General features: G+C 39.8%; 1 protein-coding gene across 45 annotated transcripts in view; it reads right to left on the reverse strand.

The window, feature by feature from the left end:
* Positions 1-738: 738 nt before the first annotated feature.
* The window catches only part of SVIL (supervillin), a 141,632-nt gene continuing 124,008 nt past the window's right edge, over positions 739-18,362 (reverse strand). For all 45 annotated transcript variants that reach the window (XM_074574349.1, XM_074574365.1, XM_074574364.1 and 42 more), the window contains 16 exons: positions 17,616-17,771; positions 16,728-16,864; positions 16,069-16,216; positions 15,806-15,951; positions 14,786-14,961; positions 14,541-14,685; positions 13,929-14,205; positions 11,870-12,021; positions 10,592-10,697; positions 9,494-9,701; positions 8,689-8,822; positions 7,857-8,012; positions 7,320-7,463; positions 3,095-3,216; positions 2,146-2,301; positions 739-2,019 (listed from right to left, as the gene is read on the reverse strand). In XM_074574349.1, the coding sequence (XP_074430450.1) occupies positions 1,933-2,019; positions 2,146-2,301; positions 3,095-3,216; positions 7,320-7,463; positions 7,857-8,012; positions 8,689-8,822; positions 9,494-9,701; positions 10,592-10,697; positions 11,870-12,021; positions 13,929-14,205; positions 14,541-14,685; positions 14,786-14,961; positions 15,806-15,951; positions 16,069-16,216; positions 16,728-16,864; positions 17,616-17,771 (2,450 nt within the window). In that variant the 3' untranslated portion in view covers positions 739-1,932. The remainder of the gene's footprint in view (positions 2,020-2,145; positions 2,302-3,094; positions 3,217-7,319; positions 7,464-7,856; positions 8,013-8,688; positions 8,823-9,493; positions 9,702-10,591; positions 10,698-11,869; positions 12,022-13,928; positions 14,206-14,540; positions 14,686-14,785; positions 14,962-15,805; positions 15,952-16,068; positions 16,217-16,727; positions 16,865-17,615; positions 17,772-18,362) is intronic.

An 18,362-nucleotide genomic window follows, 5' to 3' on the forward strand; every position in this document is an offset into this window, starting at 1 on the left:
GAATACAGCAGTGACTTTGAAAACCTCTCAGTGCTTGAAAAATAAACTCGTTGCTGTAAGAATGTCCCCCATGCAGAAGACACAGCTGAGGACCTCTGAGGAGCTATCAGGCATCTAAACAACTTGCTTTTTGCTGGAAGCTATGTTAGGAATATCCTGGCTCCAAATACTGGTGCTACCCTTTTCTTGGATTATTTAATTTCAGTTCTTGACAGAAACCAGTCATGAAAGGAAATACACCAGGGCTGAAAATTCACCTGTAATATCTCAGGTCAGGTGAATAGTACTTGTGTATTTCTAGACTTTTAGTTTCTTTACCTAAAGGCTAGCTTACAACTTATTAAGCAGTCTGTCCAAACAAGGCTAATTTTAACTATGGAGCAATATTTACTGCAGATCTTGATGAAAACTACACCTTACACACCCAAAGATCCTACTTTGCTTCCCTGGGCCTAGGAGGATGACAAGAGCAGCAACAGGCACCACCGCAGGAGATCCCTTTTTACTGGGGCAGGAGGAGCCCTGAACAGCAGAAGGAAACTTATGCTGGCAGGAATGAGAATGTGAAATCCACTGGGCTACCACAGGGGAACACACAAATTGTTACAGAAATGCCAAATGCCTGAAAAACATTTCAAACAATAACAAATGTTTACTTGATTATTCAATATTTTAGTTAGCTGGATGAATACCATTTCAACTCGGGTGCTTATGGAAAGAATGGACACGATGCCATACTCATTTTCAGTTCAAGTTTTACTCTCAATTGCACAAAGGTTGAAAAGATTTTTTTTTCAAAGTTTGAAAATCAGCATCATAATTTTGGTTTCATGTATAAAACCCAAGGGATACAGGAGTTGTGTGACTCCTCCAATGTTCACCATTAAAGTGTTGCACAACCTAATTTTATCTCATACATTGATTTTTTTTCTACATTTTCTGCTTCTCAGTTTATAACTCTGTACAACACCCGCAGATATCTAAGGTTAAAATATTTTGATAAAATACCATGTTATGGAAGATTCCACTGCCTTAGTACAGATTACAGTACAAAATAATGACAAGTCAGAGCATTGCTAGGAGTTTATTCAGAAGCTTTTACTTTCAGTTCTTATGTCACAAAAGACACGTTTAATGTTTACAACAAGTATTAGAAACTGAGATGTTTTTATTTCTACTATTATAAAAGTAACGTAGGAGACCGTTCTAAGCCATCTTCAAAATGCAGACCAATCTTTTTTTGTATATAAACTGTACACAAAAAACAAGGCACTATACATTTTTGGATAATAAAGTATAAAGATTGATTCGCATAGTTTCTCAAGAAATCCATGCTATAAATACAAACGCTTTGCTCAGTTTAGCACCTGAAGCAGCACTGAGAACAATTCATTACCTATTGCAAAGAGAAACTTTTCAGAATGCGTAAGAGATACATATTGGTGGTACAGCTAATTCAGTACAAGCAACTGCCATCCAGCTACTTTTCTGTAGTTTTGACATGAAAGTCTTGAAAGTGAATATATATATATTGCATTGTTAAATACATACTTGTTCTATGTGTTTATATAAATATAAATTCTTTGTAATCCACAAACTAACAAAATAACACTTTACAAAGAGAACTTCTTCAAAACAAAAATGGCAAGTATTGTATGTAGCCAAAGGACACCTGCTGCAGTAGCTCAAGAAACTACTGTTTAAGTGCATAGGAGAGCAGAGCTTAAACATGTTACCTTTTAAGAGCCAAAACTGAATTCCACTTCCAAAGAGTTCTCTTGGCCGTTTATAATATTACACCCCTCCAGATAGGTAGTCGCTAATAACTTCAAATTATTTCTATTTATTCTGTAAATGTAGGGTACAATTCTTCTAAAGGGCATAGAAAGTGAAAACGGACATCCCTTTAGCGCTCACTCCAATAAACACAACTTAGAAAAGTCCTTTTGCCTTCTTCAGATTAACCTGCTTCCAAGATGGCAGTGCATTGTACTCTTCTCTCGTCATCTCTAATGCAACCTGCATTTAAAAAGAGAGGATATGCCATCAGTAAAACCACTTATAAGTAGGCAAAATTGTCGAACAACTTCACAGTATGGTTAGACGCGCGTGCAGAGAGTAACGGTGTGCCCATTCTCTCCTTACCTCAAAGTCCTCATCTGAAAGATAAATTTCAAGCTTCAGTGGATCAACTCCTTCGGGCAGAGGTCTAGCTAAGAGATCTGCTAGTGGATACACCGTTTTACACAGCTTGGCCAGCACGTCCTCTACAAGGATTATCTGATTAGAAACATCAGCATCCTGTAGGGAGAAAAGGAAAACAGCGAACACAGGATCACAACGCTGAAACCAACTGCTCCCACTGCAGATGGCAGGGGATCAACCTGCACTGCCTGGCCCACGGAGCACAAAGCCAGACATCCAGGTCTGCACATAGGCCAACAGACCTGCCCTACAACAATTTCACAGCTTAAAAAAAAAGGTCTGCACTTAGCAGAAGGACATCCTGTACTCTCAGAATCTCAGTTTAAGACCAAATTCTGCATTTAGTCATGAAGCCAGCATTTTCTACTAAGGATGGCTGCAGGAGACTTACAAAGCAGAAAGTGTCATTGGCCTTGAGATGCCCCTTCACTGAAGGCTTTTAAAGCAGTCACATGTAATTCGGCTGTGACTCTGCTGGAGGTCCTGGAGCCAGCTGATCCTCTGCGGGGCATTTTGTCCCCCTGCACTTTGAGCCTGGAGGACGGACCAGAACCACACGTTGCTGCCCGTTTCACACAACTGAAACAGTTGTTCTACTAAACTCTAGCACATCTCTTAACAGATAGTTACGGTAACACTTTCCTCCTGTTTTTAACAAAAAAGAATATGAGAAGTTATATGAAAAAACAACCAGGAATGCCTGTGATATCCCAGTCTGACTCCCAGTCAGAATTTAGCTGTGTTGTTATTTTTTTCCTGTGGAGACTCCTGAACTGGACTTTGTAAGTTCATCCTCTGGATTTTGGGGATTGACAACACAAACAAGCAATTTTACTGACAACACAAGACACAATTACTAGCAACAGGAAACTGTGCAATGAAAATTTACCATTTCTGTGATCTCTGCGATGTCTTCCCTGTGTTCCCAACTTGGGAACATATTAGTGAAGGTCAGAGGCTCTAGGCCAGCATGAATTAGATAGGATTTTGGGGGCTTCTTTACATTTTTTCCTAAAACCAGTCAAAATACAAGAAAAAGAGAGAAATTACAAACAGTACCATATTTTGTAATGTGGTTAGCTGCAAAGCTACCTTGTTAGCACATTTAATTGATTCTTTCCTGAAAAGCTGAAGAAATTTAAGGCAGTAGGAATGACTTTCACCAGGATTTTTTTTAATGTAGTATGGCATCTTTTAACACATTTTTCAGTATTCTTATATCTGCTTTTACTCTATCTGATCACAAAGATAAAACCACGTATGCTGACAATCCCTCATAATTATTTCCTTAACCCAATATATTTCTTATCTTACAAAAACTGAGTTAGAACAGGGTAAGCAGAGTGTGATGCTCTGAAATTAGCCAAATTCAGGTAAATGAAACCTTCTGGTATGCTCAGCAGAAGTGTCCTGCCAGCAGCAAATAAAGCTTAAGCTTGGAGGCTCAAGTGAGAGTATTGAAATTGTTCTTAACTTGGGATACTGAGGTCTAATACAATCATTTTGTTATTACAAATTCAAAGGAATGGGATCTGAAAGTTAACAGAGGTATGGCAATAGCTGGATGGTAATTACTGATGATTTTCAAAGACAGTTCTTCTTCTTTAAAACATGTATGTGTGCACACTATATATGACATGGACGTAACCCTACCTCGCAGTGATGCCGTATCAGATTAAGTGGTAAATTAATCTGGTGAAAAAATGCCCTATGGGTTGAACGAGTTAATTCCCCAAAGATTCAAAAGCACTGATAAACTCCAAATATTATTGGAAAGAGGTAGACAGGCAGTCAGGGACTGGGAGGAACCATCATTCCAAAAAAATATTGTACCTTCTTCTTACTTGGATTCAAACAACTCAGTCTAATCAAATCTTTCTTCCAGATAAGCAATGGAAAAGCTGAAGATGTTGCAAAGTCCAGAACCAGGTGAAACTAACAGAGCAACATGACACCACCTCACATCAGAGGGCTGTAGCTTCCCTAAAAACTGCTTCTTGCAAAGTTCTGTTATTCCCTACGTTCAATCTCAGAGCATCTTTAACGGACTAAGATTTCCTCCAGAGCATGTAAATCCATTACAGAAGGCCCTGTTTTTTACTGTAGTCCCTTCCCGCACTTCATGCGTGTGGGCTGTCAGGCAGGAGGGCCTAAAAGAACACAGCCCCCTCCTCCCCATTGCTGAGGAGCACCCCAGGGAAGCGATGCAACACCTGTGCTGAATGCAAATGGAGAGCCTGGCTGGACATGATTGTTCCATTTGGTTTGCAAAAGCTGAACGTTACAGATTTGGCTTTACACCAGATGTTGGGAGCAAACTGATTCGAGAGAATACCTTCACATGAAACTCTGAAGAGTAGAGGTGAAAGCTCTGTGGAGTAGTCTAACAAACATTAGAATGTGAGTGCTTTAACTGTACAATCTATACAGGAGATTTATCGTTTGAATACTTGATTTTAAGCCTTCTCTTCCACATATTTTCACCATGGTTTATTTGTTCATTCTACCATTAATGAAAAACTTTGCATTTAAAAAGTATGTGTGAATCTGCTCTAGTTGCACTGCTCCGCTCTCAGTAATTGAGTAAGAGATAAAAGCAGAGTAGTGTTTGCTAACGTTCCCATATAGGTAAGATGATTTTGTATGTAAGTGGAGAAATATTTTCATTGCATGAACTCTGCCCTCAGCACAAGCTGATCTCCTCATTAAGAATCGCTGAAGGGTAAACCAGATTCTTCCCTCTCCTAGCGGTCTGCAGCTCAGCTCTCCAGACTGCTGATTTAGCAGATAAAACCACAGAAAAACTTTCAAGACATTTTGACAAGTTAAATAAGATTTATGCACAAGGAGAACTGCTAGGTATATTCAAGGGATATCCAGAGTTTCTAATCAATCTCTTTCATATCATCATGTAGTTAAGCACTGCAAATCAGGAAAAGAAAAAAAAATGGGGGGGTGGAGGGAGGGAAGGAGAGAAGGACATAGATGAGGAAAGAAATGGAGACAGAAAAATAAGAGAAAAGTGTTTCAGTGCTTCTGATCACTCAGCTATATTCTGGTAGTCAAAATAACTGCAGCAGCATTGGTATCTCCTGAAATTCAATTTCCCCACCTTGATAAGTAACAACACATGAGAGGTAGTCAGCCCTGACAGCTTGATGCAATGAAATTTTGAAGTGGTTGACAGAATCCCAGATCATGAAAGCGATAGACCACCAGAACAGCTTAGTTTGAACAGTAAAAAACTGCTAAAGAAGTTCACATCAGCTTTAGCACAGAAATAGTACAAGTAGAATCGGTCTTTACTTTAACAGTAACAAACTTGCTCTGTACCTATCCAATCACACAGCCCAAAGCTTTTGAGAACTACCCCATGCCAAAGAGGATAATGCCACAACTGCTGCAAAATTTTGGCCAGTGCTAAAGAAGTGAGTGCCCAGCAAAAACACTTGTTCTATGATACATATGCTAAACCTCAGGCCCATGAGGAGTCACTGAAAAGCTTTCCACTGTGCATCAAACTCAGATGCAGCAAATTCACTCCAGTGCAGAAGGTAGTAATCCCTTTTCCCATCAAACTCGAAGTTCAAGAAATCTGGAAAAGTATCCAAATCTCAGCATGTGTATCTGATTCCACCTCTGCTGGGGCCAGAAAACATGATTTTCATTACCAGAAGATTACAGCACTGCACCAGAAACACTGGGACCAGGATCTTACTTCCATCTCTCTCACTAGCCTGCTGAGCAACTCTGGGCACTTCATTGCATGGGGCTCGGTTCCTCTATGCTGATATTCATGTCCGCTGTGAAGCACATTGTATGAAATGATTTCAAAGAAATGCATCTCATCACTCCTTCTGACTTGCAAAAACTGGGGGCGGGGGAGAACAAGTAACTGCCTCCTTCTTTAGGAATTCAGCAGTCACTGCCAAAGACTTTTCCAATTACTGCCCTGTCTTTAGCTGCTGTTTGGCAGGGCAGTGCTAGGGACACCAGAAGATGAACCACATAGAGCAATAATGCAGTCCAACAAAGGTCACATTTCAGGTCTCCAGCACTGATTTTCAGCTGTCTCCTGCAGGTGTTACCACCTCCCCTCAGTGACATGAGACAGCTGAGTAGAAATGGAACACTTGCGCCTACTCCTATTTGACCTGCAGATTGGGAAGGAGACTGGCTTATCCTCATAAGGGTGGAATCCAACAAGGGTATTGCGTTCCCTCTTAAGATATACAAATGTTTATAGGAGATGATGACAGATACTACCAGCTGTGTCACAAGTTGTAAAGTTCATTTGCTACAGAAGAAATCAATGGCATCATGAGGTCTCAAGGTCTATAAGCGATCTGGCTTTCCTTGCAAGAGGGCATAATAGTTTGCACCAGTTAAGCCCTGGTGACTTATTCACAGTGGGAAATTACTCTGAACCAACAGAATACAGCTGTTACTTATGCCCTCTTTCCTGGATGATAACCCCACACCTTTCTTTATTCATCCTTCATCAGAAGATGCAAGGTCTGTTGCCAGCCTCACATAACCTTAGATGAAGTGCGAGTAAAGCATTACAGTGTCTTAAGGAAACTCTGTGCAGAAAATAATCTGGTCAGTGTACTTTTACATGATCATCAGTTGCAGCCTGACTCACTGCACACTGAGTGGCAATAACTGTCTTGTCGAAATGAGCTCCGGCATTTCCAGTGGCCACCTGTTTCCGTGTGAGACTTGTTCACTGTCTTCAGTCTTTCCACCTCCCCCACTAAATCCAAACCCAGTTACATCAGCAAACAGTATCTTCACTCAGTCTTTTGATACACTGAAGCTTATGAAATATAAAAGGAGCTAGGCAGAAAGTCTGAACTATTCTCCCGCAGTGGGTGCACAGAAAAGAAATAAAGCCTTTCCTCTGAGAATTGAGTCAGCAGAGTATCTCGGCAACTTGGGAACAATGCCATCACTACACAAATGGTTTGCCAAGAAAGAGTGGAGAACGTATCTTCAAATACATTGATATTTATCGGTGCCGTTGGGGAAGCACCTGAGTGCCTTTCAGCTCAAGACAGTAAGGCATGGCAAGGCATGACGCACTCAGAACAGCCAGCACAGCAATCTGTTACCTTTGCAGTACTGGAGCACTGTCTCCATGGCGCATTTCCTGTCTGTAGCCCACCTGATTCGAGCTGATCCAGCGATTTTGTTTTCCACAGGCCACCAGCCTTGCCACAGGTACACTTCATGGTGATTGTCAACAAGAAACAGTGCTACACAGGCAAAAAGTAACAAATCCATCATCAGCCACCTATTAGTTCTTGGAATCCCCTAAATAACTCCAGTCTTACATGTTTGTCAGCATCAAGACAGGATAATTTCAAAGTGTTTTGTTATTCATCCAGCTGAGCCTCAGCTGAACTCAGATTCTCTGATACAAACAATGTATTTTTATAGCGAGCTTTTGGGATTCATGTACATTTGATCAGTTCTCAGCATCTTTATCACGGGAAAGTTACTGTTACTGCTTAATGCTGTATAAGCATCATGTGCACACATCTTCCTGTGATAAATCAAGTCAAAAGTGATTACAGTTACTGAATCACTGCCCAATGCAGGATACAGTTATCTGTTTTCTTGTTACTTAAGTATTTTAAAGCATATACCTGGCTGTGGGGCAGTGTAAAGATCCTCTTGCAAGAATGGCATGGAATTGATGACCGCAGGGTCTCTTGAAGGGTAAACATACTCTGTGGCTGAGAATTCTCCTGATGAACTACTGAGGCTGAACAGGCGGGGGGTGAAATTAAACTTTCCGGGATCTTTAAAGAACAAAAATTAAGAAGATTTCCTATAGAAAATGTCAGAGATGAATGTAAAAAAATAAAAACAAAAAAAAATAATCAACTTTTAGAGTGACTGTAAATTCTCTGATTTTTTAAAAATCAAGAGATGACCAGATGTCTTGGGGGACTAGCAACAGCTGTGAAGAACTTGAGCTCGAAAGTTGGCTGCCATCAATCTGAATCTGATCCTGGCTAGTTACTATCAGCCGTTTCATAACTGGCTGTTTTGCAGCTTAAGTGAAGCAAGCCCGTCTCAGAGTTTACTTTTTAGCTGAAAAATTTTCCACTTGGTAAATCAATCCCCTTGCTACCTTTGTTGGCAGTCTCAAAGCAAAGACTGGACAAGAATGCGTGCAGAACTGCCTCCTAAATCCCTTCAGAAGAGAAGCAAAATGTGTTGGTAACAGTGTTAACTGTTGCCCTGTGCTGCATGAATATAGAGGGGCTGCAGAAGGGGGAGAGAACAAAATGAAACACTTTTGTTTTCCAGCAATTTCCTTATAGAACAGTATTACATAGTGGATTTTTGGAAGCATCTCTCTGAAGGGATCATATCAACTACCAAGTTCTTCAAAAGCTTTACATTAAATCTCACAGTACCGTAGACCAGTAGAGTAAAATGTGAGTGCCAAATCCAGGAATGTAGGTCTACCTTGCAACATGCAATCATAGGCCTTTCGATCTCTCCTTCCTAATGCGTCCCAGAATCCCAAGGGCTCTGACCCTTCATCACATTCATGTATTGTCACCTTGCTGCTGCTGTGCAGCCCTGCCTCCAGCGGACACCTACAAAACACAAAGAGAGTGAATCCATCTTTCCTGCCCTGAACACAGCTAACACAAACCTACTGGCCACTCGCATTATTAGAAACCAAAAGCACCCTATAGGCTTGTTGCACGCTTCGCGTCAACACAGGCTTTCTGAAAATTATGTCAAAAATTATCAATAAACAAGATATGGAATTTCAGCAAAGATTCTCATACCATTTCTGATCACATACCGAGGGTGGAGGAGCTGCTCGCATAAGCTCTCAGGTAGGGATTCTCACTGCCTGTTTTTGTAACTACTGCTGTCTTCTTGCATGCTTTCCCAAATTCATTTCCTCTTCCTTATTCACAAGGCTTGATTCTAATCCTCCTATCAACTGGGATTTAGTTTGCTATTCAGATATTGAGCATCTCCCTCCAAATGGAAAAAGACTGGTTTTTTTGCAACTGTAATTAGTACATTAGGAAGAGTAAGTGCATTTGACTTTAAGTGAAAGTGATTAGAGAACATGTGTTTTCCCCACTCCACCAAATCAACTACCCGTCATTCCTCCTCCTTACCAAGCATGCACATGTTGCAGTTGTACTGAGAGGACAGCTTATTTATGTCAACATTTCTTTGAGACTGATTATTTTAATTAAGCTGGTAGCCTGTATAAACTCCTCCAAAATATAGGTCAGACACTCACTGTTCTTTTATTTTATTGGCTGCTGTTCTTCCTACATCCTTGGTGTGAGATTGTGCTTTGCAGCCATGCCACAGGTAGATAAGAGCTTTATTTATATTGAGGACAATCATGGATGTCCGGGAACGCAGGCTGCTGCAATGACATGCTACTTCAAGCAAGTTTCCTTCATTGGGAACTTCTCCTCGCACGCAATATAGCCTCCAGTCACCTGCAGCAAACAGGAACAGTGCAGCAGTATTATACAGTCGCATGGGACTGAAAATTCAAGACCTCTGCTCTGGAACAGCTGTTCTCTTTCTGGATGAATTTCACATATTGCATGCCTATAATGTCACAGATTAAACTAGCTAAGCATCAGGTGTGGCTAACGCTACTTAAGAAACCCCATTACCAAAAAAATGCCTTATGAAACCTTGCTATGAGACTGACTTGAAGAGTCAGGTCTACTGTGTTAAGAGCTGAAGAGCTTAACAGAGCGAAAGAGTCAAGTTTCTCCTCTGTTTCATGCCGGGGGAAAAAAAAACAGGAAACAAACACAGTAGTCCTTCTATTCAGCTCCTTTTCCCCTGTGCACCTTAGGCACAGGAGATCACATTCAGATGTGAACTGGGACATTTTCAAGTTACAGCTGCATTGAAATTCCCCTACTTTGACTGCAGCATTCAAGGAGTATGTTGCAAAAAGTAATGCATGGATAACAAAAGCTTAGAGTTCTCCTTGGAGCAGGAGAACTGCTCATAAAAATAGTCTTTTGTCCAGACTATGTAGAAAAGAACGTATTTTAAAGCAAACACGCACTTTGCATAATGAAAAATGAATTAGAACAATTTATATGCGTATCAATACAATAAAGTCAGCTTGCTCTAGAGCGACAAAATCCATTCTAAGCTCAAAGAAGAAATAAACTACCTTAGCACAACGCACTGCAAAGCTGTGTCAGGGGTTTCATGGCATTCATTTCCTTTTTTTTTTTTTTTTTTTTTTTTTTTTTTTTTTTTTTTTTTTTACAGAGTATGGTAGTTGAGACTGAACTCCAAGCACTTCACAATAGTTAGAAAAGAATTTGGGGGCAGAAGCTCTAAACTAACAGTAATTTACTTTGTGCATTTTCTTCTTCCTCTTCCCTTCTTCCAGCATGCACAATCATCCCTCCTTGGAAGCACTGCAGGAAGCATGGTGGTTCTTTCCCTTGAAGCACTTGTACCTGGAAATTGAAAGCACCACTCTTCATTAAAAAAACGAAGCAACTATACAGACTCAGGAAAGCTAGTCTCTATGGATTATTAAAAATTATATAGTTATGGCCACCCACGAAGCTGGCTTTCCTTGTACTTCACAACTGCTGACTATTGGTTAAATTAGCATATGTATCAGCATGCAATGGGTTTCATATGTGACCCGCATATTAAAAGAAACCTCTAGCTGGAATCCAACAATTAAGAGTTTCAGAGGGAAAGGAATAGCAAATAAAATTTAATTTCAATTGTTTTAAACTAACCATTATTTTAATTTTTTACAGGGCTGGGCCATCTTGCCTGATATTCTTTGAAATTATTATGAGATGCTGTAGGAACTGAAGTAGGTTCACAATTTGCTGTAAACTGGTTTATGTGACAATATGCGTGTCCTTTGCTCATTAAACATCATATTTTGATTATGAAACTGATATAGTCAATTGTTAAATCAGCTATGTTGACACACTCTGGGTCAAGTGTATTTGTATATCTCCTCTGTGAACTCCTGCCTTACTGGTCATGTCTACACTGCTATTAAAACACTAATTACAGCATTATCAAGGTACAGAAACTAACTTTAAACCTCCCTTCTTGTGTGCTGGTAACACTTAAGCCACAGCAAAGCCTAACGCTGCCTAAAGACAAAGCAAGCTAGCCTGTCCTCTGAGCTGTCTCTGCAGTTGCTAGAATCTCTGCAAAACAAGTGATCTACTCCAGAATTACAGAGTAAACAAATTGAAAATTTCAAATTTTCACGCCTTGGCCTGGCAGAAAGTGCTTCTCCTGTTCTCAGCACTAAGAAGACAGTCCTGTTACTGAACATGTATAGAAAGGAAGGCACAAATTTGTTTAACTGTGCTTCACCTATATCTGCAGGGAGAGGAGAGAAGACATTCTTCTTCAGCCATTCTCAGAAATATCATCTTTAGAAGGGGGATTTGGGAATGACAATCCATAAAGGAGTTTATGTGTCTCTGGAAGTTGGAATAAAGGGAAAAGTAATTTTGAGGTCTGGCTATTTGTACTGGCAAGAACACCAAGAAAGAAAGGAGGCAAAAAAGATAATCTGCATTTACCATTAGTGGCTACTTGGGCAGACAAGTCTGACCAGGACTGCCGCCTATGTCTGCAGGAAGCTCACCTGTGCTCCTCTCTCTTCATCAAGTTCCACCGTCATCAGTGCGGAGGTCCCTTTCTCACTCACTGTGGAATGCCTTCCTTGCCAAAAGAAATACACGCATTTCTCTTTTCCAACAGCCCTTACTTGTTGCTCTCCTTTTTGCCTGCTTCCAACTGCAAAACAGAAAGCACATGCTGAAGATTAAGTAGTCTGGCTATAGGTTTAAACAGCACGTGGTTTAATCTCATCTGCCAGCTCAGCACTATCCTGTCCAGAACAGGAAAGATAAAATGTCCAATTGGAGGAACATTAGGGTCTCCAAGCCAGTATGTCCCCGTGCAAAGTTGGCATTGTCTCAGCTGGTGGATGCAAGCCCACAGGCAGAGATGCCTGTGTTGGCCAGAGGAAGAGATGTACAAAGAACTGGTACTATCTGGAGAAAAATAACTGGCATCACTTGAGCCAATTTGCATGTGAAATGGTACGTCCAGCCATACTACCAGAAGAGTGCATTATGGCTCATTTTCCACATTACACACTGTTCTTTGGCAGCAGGAGAGTAGCTGGCTGCTGAGTGATACTGGAAACAGCAACAGTTGAGAAAGCTACAGGCGTAAAGGAAGAGTCTCTCTTGGTAAAGTGATATTAGAAAGGAAAACTCCATAACAAAAGAACACCAAAGCAGTATTTTGCAGTCCTAAAAAGTTAGGATTGGGCAAGTTTTATTTATTTATTTTTTAAAATTAACTCACTATTTCATGTTGGTCTGGGAAGTGGGTTAGCAGCAACTCTTTTTTTTTTTTTTTTTTTTTTTTTAAAGGTTCAGTATTTAGTTGTTAGAATAGGCAAATAATGTTCACAGCAAGGGAAGTTTAACAATACAACCGGTTATGGAATATTTCACCCTTTCCAGTGAATACTGAATAAACAGATATAATTAAACCAAAGATTTAAAAAAAATTCCAAGACCTTTAAACCAGGTTCTTAAAAAAATATTAGAACTTCTGCCTTGATTTCAGCAGTGCTGAGCAGCATCCAACTGAAATACTTAGGAGAAAGCATCCCGTTTTCTTCCAGTTGAGAATATTCAAACCACTAGTCACTTCTAAAATTTATGGGTTTCATTCCTACCTGTAAATCCAGCCTATAGAAGTACTGCTTCCTACATAAAAATTTATTCTGTTTTGGAGTGATGGAAAACATTTTCATCCATTGGGACTAGGAGTCTGTTTACAGTTCAGTATTAGTGTTACCCACTTCTCCCAAGGCTTACAAAGGCTTTGTATTTTTCTTGGATTTGCCAGTATCTGAACTCAATGATCCTGAATAAGACCTACCTACAATTTTGGCTAAAAGCCTGGCGCTGTATAGCTGTTATACTGCTTTCAACAAATTTTAATATTTTGCTACTTGGAACAATAATTTTTAGACTGTTTTACTTACCACAAAAGCCACCTATTCTTATTTTAATGCCAAAAGGGAGAGTTCCAATGAGCATACTGAGATGACTGATTCTCAACATTTACCTGCTCTCAGGCTCTTTCTCAGAACACTGCTCAAGGTTTCCACTTGAGACTGAAACCTATCGCAAATGGTTTCCAGAAACAGCAAAAAGGACAGCAAGGGGAATGAGATGGCAAGAGCTTTTCCTGTCATTGTTACTGTTCTCCATTACCCAGCAAAGGCTTTCCTTGTTGCTAAGCCTATCTCTCTTGCAAGACATTGAGTCTACTGTCATTAGTCCAGCAGTTATTTTGGTGTTAAGCTGTGGGCACAATTATGGTTTAATGAGCTGTCCTGTGAACACATACAACACCGCTGTTGGGTAAAAGGAAAAATGGACAGTATTACATTTGATGTATGAAAAATAACTAAAGCTTTTTTTTTAATGCTTTCTTTTAAACAAAATACAATAATAAGTTCTGCTGCTTAATGGCCTAGGAAGGTTAAATTAGCATTTCTAACCTTTATAACAGTTTCACATCCAAGGAAGTCTAGGTCTGGATCTCACCACTAACAGAAGCAGTTTTAGCTGCACTTCTCCAAGCTTCAGCAGGATGAAATGGAATTGTTCACTAACCTGTAGTGCTCACCATGTACTTCCACTTCACCACATATGTGTCTCCCTCATGGAACTGCCCTATGCTTTGCTTAGGCAGTCTACTATAATCGAATTCCAGGATGTGCCAGACATCCACGGAAGCAGTGATAATTTCAAACTGCCTCCCGTCTTCTCCTTCTACAAGTCCATAGCCCCGGCCAATATTCATTCCATCCAAGACTGTGCCTACAGTTGTTTGGGGCACAGCTACCATTAGCATGACATCATATGGTTTAGTCTCAGATCTGGGTTCTTCCTGTCAAAAAAACACAGGAGAGATTTCTTTGAGCATAGCTTTTTTTCTTCTTACCCCACAGTTCCACTCAAACAGTTTGACTCCTGTATATTTCAGTACTTTGGTATCTTGTCATAATTTGATGCCTTGTCAAAGCCACCTTGGCAGTATTCATTGAGCGGCACAGCACTCACATAAAGCAACTCTGTGGGCTCAATGTAGGTGGTGATGTTCTGACCCCCTAGGTCAAAGCCCGCAAGATAAAGAAAGAGCTCTGGATCCTTGAGAACAAGCTTCTCTGGCTTTCATCCCAGCTAGATCATCTAGTTTGAAATACCTAGCATGCTTATATGCACCTTCTGGTGAAGAGATTCACTAGAATTCTTCTCATTGAGTTTCTTCAGCTCTGTCCAATCAAGAAATTTTTCTTTGAACAGTATGGTCTCGTTATGTTCTGTGAGTCTGCCAAACACAGCCCAGTCTGGGCGTCCTTGTCCCTTTCTGTACAAGGGAACAAAAGAAACAGAATCAAATTAAACACTGTGAAATAAGGGCAAGAAAACTAAGTTTCCGCAATGAGACTAAACTCGATTTTTGATACCTGGGTATGAGGGGATTGCATTCTCCTGGGTCCAGAGGATTTATGTCACAATTGGAGTAATCAAAGGTGCCATTCCACAGGTGTTTTGCCAACTGGAATGCCACTTTTCTTTGTGCTAAAGTAACTTCCTTTCCATGCCATACATATACTTCACTGCCAAAATCAAACACCAGCACCTAAAAACCAAACCAAAACAAAAAAACAACCTACCATTAGGATAGGTGATACCCTGATCCTCCAGTTTCCTAGTGCTGCAAGCTGGCAGTGCGTTGAGCACAAACTCCTCCAAATATCTGAGTTTCTGCAGTGACACTAACAACTAGCACTGCGATGCAAGTAAGGCCAGGGCAGTGATGTCTAATTGTTGAGGACGACTGGAATGCTATGAGGTGTATCTTTAGGTGGTGGCTAAGTCACTAGCAGATTAGAGAGCTCTTATTACTGAAAACTTGATTCTGTTGCATGCCTGACTACTGCCTGGTGACAGCAGCTTTCACTGACACTTAGACCTAAGCTTCGTCCTGCAGCTGGGCAAGGCTGACAGAACACACAGCGTGGGAAAACTGGCTCAGCAAACAGGCAGCAACTTGAGTACTTTCAAGAAAATGCATCCTGTCTTTATTTTGGAAATCTGCTCTCATTCCTACTTAGGTGGGTGGAATGGTTGTTTGAAAGGGAAGAATCTGCTAAGGCTAGAAATAAAAATGCTTGAAAAGGAAAACAAGTTTTTATTTTGTTTTGTTTTTCCCAAGTGCTACCTGTTTTGCACTTCATGATGTTGGAGTGAGTCACCGTTGACAAACGATTTACACTTCCTAAAATAGTATTTCACTTTAAAGATAACAGGATCTAATTTCTTGAGATCTGCAGCACACTAGACAGCAAAGCGTTCAGAAGCTTTTCAGAAACACAGAGGACCCAATTTTCAGTAACCTTCTCCATGAGCATTTGCAGTTACTGACAGTCGTTATCAGCTGTATGTTCCTGCACTTGCCACAGGAGCGGTAAGTGGCACCATACCTCTTTTGGTTGTAGCAGGGTACATTTTGGCACCTTTCCCCAGTAGTCATCCTCAGGAATGAGTTTATCTTCTACAAGACGGTAAATGCAATTTGTTTCTATTATTGCAGCTTCATACATTTCATCCTCTTCAGGACTTCCAGCAGCTTAAGGAAAAGATTGTCAAAAATAATAAAAAATTGTAACATCCACTATCTTTACTAAAGAGAACATACTCAACTATTTTACTGTGATAAAACATCAGATACTGTAAGAATGCTTACACTGGTAATTTGTCTGTCCGCCAAGGAGTTTCCAGAAGTCTTTGGCTGCATGGGTATGGGTATTTATTCCTTCTTCTATAGTCTGTATGTAAGAAGCTCTACAACCAAGTTCCCTCTTTGTCTGAATTAAAGTTGCAAGTTCTGAAGCCTAAGAGATTAACAGTTATCTGAACAGGATTGCTTAAGTCTTTGGAACACTTGTGCATATCTTGTTCAGAGAAAAGGCAAAAGTAGATAAGATATAACAGAGCAAATAGCAGGAGAAATGGTTATTTGTTGCATTAAACAAACAGACACTAGAGAAAATGTTACAGAAATACATTCATTCTTTCATTTGCCTTAAAACAAGACTTGATCTTCATGAACTTGGGAATAAAAAGGACATCCTGCAATTCAGACTATTTTTTGTTTGAGTGCAAATCTGTTTCCTGAGGATATCCTCTTTTCTCTTGCAGCTTCACAACCCACACACTCCTGTGTCAGCTTTCATTCACTGCACAGGCTAAAACATGTTTACAGGAATCCTGCAGATCTACCTGTCACTGACTATCAGTTAAATGCCACTTTTCAAGACAACTGGCACCAAGGCTCAATTACATCAAAGACACATGCTGTGACAGTTCTACAAATAAATAATAAAAAAAACAACTAGTACTAACCTTTGCTTTTTCTATGACATTTGCAAACTCTCCTACCCATAAGAAACATAAATGTGGAGTTAACAACAGGAAACAGTCTCCGCTATTCAGTGACGAGGCCCTTGGTTCAACTAATCTTGTTTGAACATGTCTTCTTCCTAAGGAGAAAACAAAGCTAATTATATTCCTTTGACTACTGCTATCAAATGCCAAGATCTAATTTGTTTTGAACGAAATACAAACAATCCCAGCACATTTAGCAAAATATATGGAAACAGACTGTTAAGGAAAAATTAAAAGACTACTATTGTGGAAAAAGGATTTACTCACAGGAAGCAAAAAACCCATTGTCTCCTATCAACTAATATTTCTATTATTTACTGTTCTTGCTTTAACAACTTTTTGTCCTTCTGGAAAGAAACAAATTAAGTAAATGGCAGACAACAGCCAAATTCCAGAATCCTTTACATTTGCTTAAGTGAAGCTATTGCACAGTTTCTGTAGGCAGTAAAAAGTTTTAAGAATTTTACTTTGCAAAAAAGGTAGCTATTATTTTGCAGAATCAGATGCATTACTACGCACTGTAAGGGGAAGAGGAGCAAGAACACTGTCATGTCACTTCCAAGTTACACTGAGCACTGGAAGAATGGGACAGTTCAAAAGTTTCCACAGGGGATGGATAGAATTCCTGAAATATTCTGTTTTCTCCTTGGAAAACACACACCAGTGGCCACAATGCAAACCTATTTGTAAGGTTTTTGTCACAGAGCTGTCACTTATTTTCTTAGGTTTTGGATGTAAACCTTGAGCTGGAGATCTAGAACAAGCTAAGCATCCAACTGCGGTAGCAACTCCCATATGTTACAATCTGCCTATTACATATGGAAAGTAAAAGCAGTTCCAGCATACCTTTAATTTGCAGCAGCATCAGCTTCTTGTATGGCACAGCACTGTTGTTAGAGTTTTGCTCTGTTAAATTAACACTCCGCAGGCTAACGTTGCTGAAGTTCTCTTTGCTTGCCAAGCCAGCAAGTGCTACTTCTGAGAAATTTGAGTTTGTAGACACTTGTACATAAGTAGTAGGAGACAAAACACACGCACACACAAAAAAGAAAAACAACAAAGAAAGGACAAAATTATAAAAGAACTGGTTGTTGCATTAAAAAAAAAAAAAATAAAAATTACCCCCATCATTATTTCCAGTTTTTCTCAATAGCAACAGCAAACCAGTTTGAACTCAGATTAACTACTAGCCCAAAAGCTTTGTGGGTTTAGTAGTACCAAAGTTTCTAGATATCATCCAAGAGTAAACTGTCAGAATTATATTATTTGGCAGAAATACAAACTTTGCTAGGAAACATGTCTTACCCAATGTTTTTTGAAGTAGTGTGTAGATCTTCAGTGCCTTATAATTGATTAATGATAAAAGCAGAGTAGCCAAGGCTAATTACCTGAAATTCCCTTCGAATTTGTCTCAGCCACTGTGATGCAACAGTTACTTATATTTCAAAGTATTAGTCATGTTTTACTGTAAACTTGAAGTCTAAATTCTTGGCTACTTTTGCTTATTTCTCAACTAAAGACAAAGCACTTGATGAATGCATAACTCGGGGAAATGCTTTTCATCAAATGGCAACAACATATACATATAATTAG

This window comes from Larus michahellis, chromosome 2, assembly GCF_964199755.1.
Source record: "Larus michahellis chromosome 2, bLarMic1.1, whole genome shotgun sequence".
Lineage (NCBI taxonomy): Eukaryota > Metazoa > Chordata > Aves > Charadriiformes > Laridae > Larus > Larus michahellis.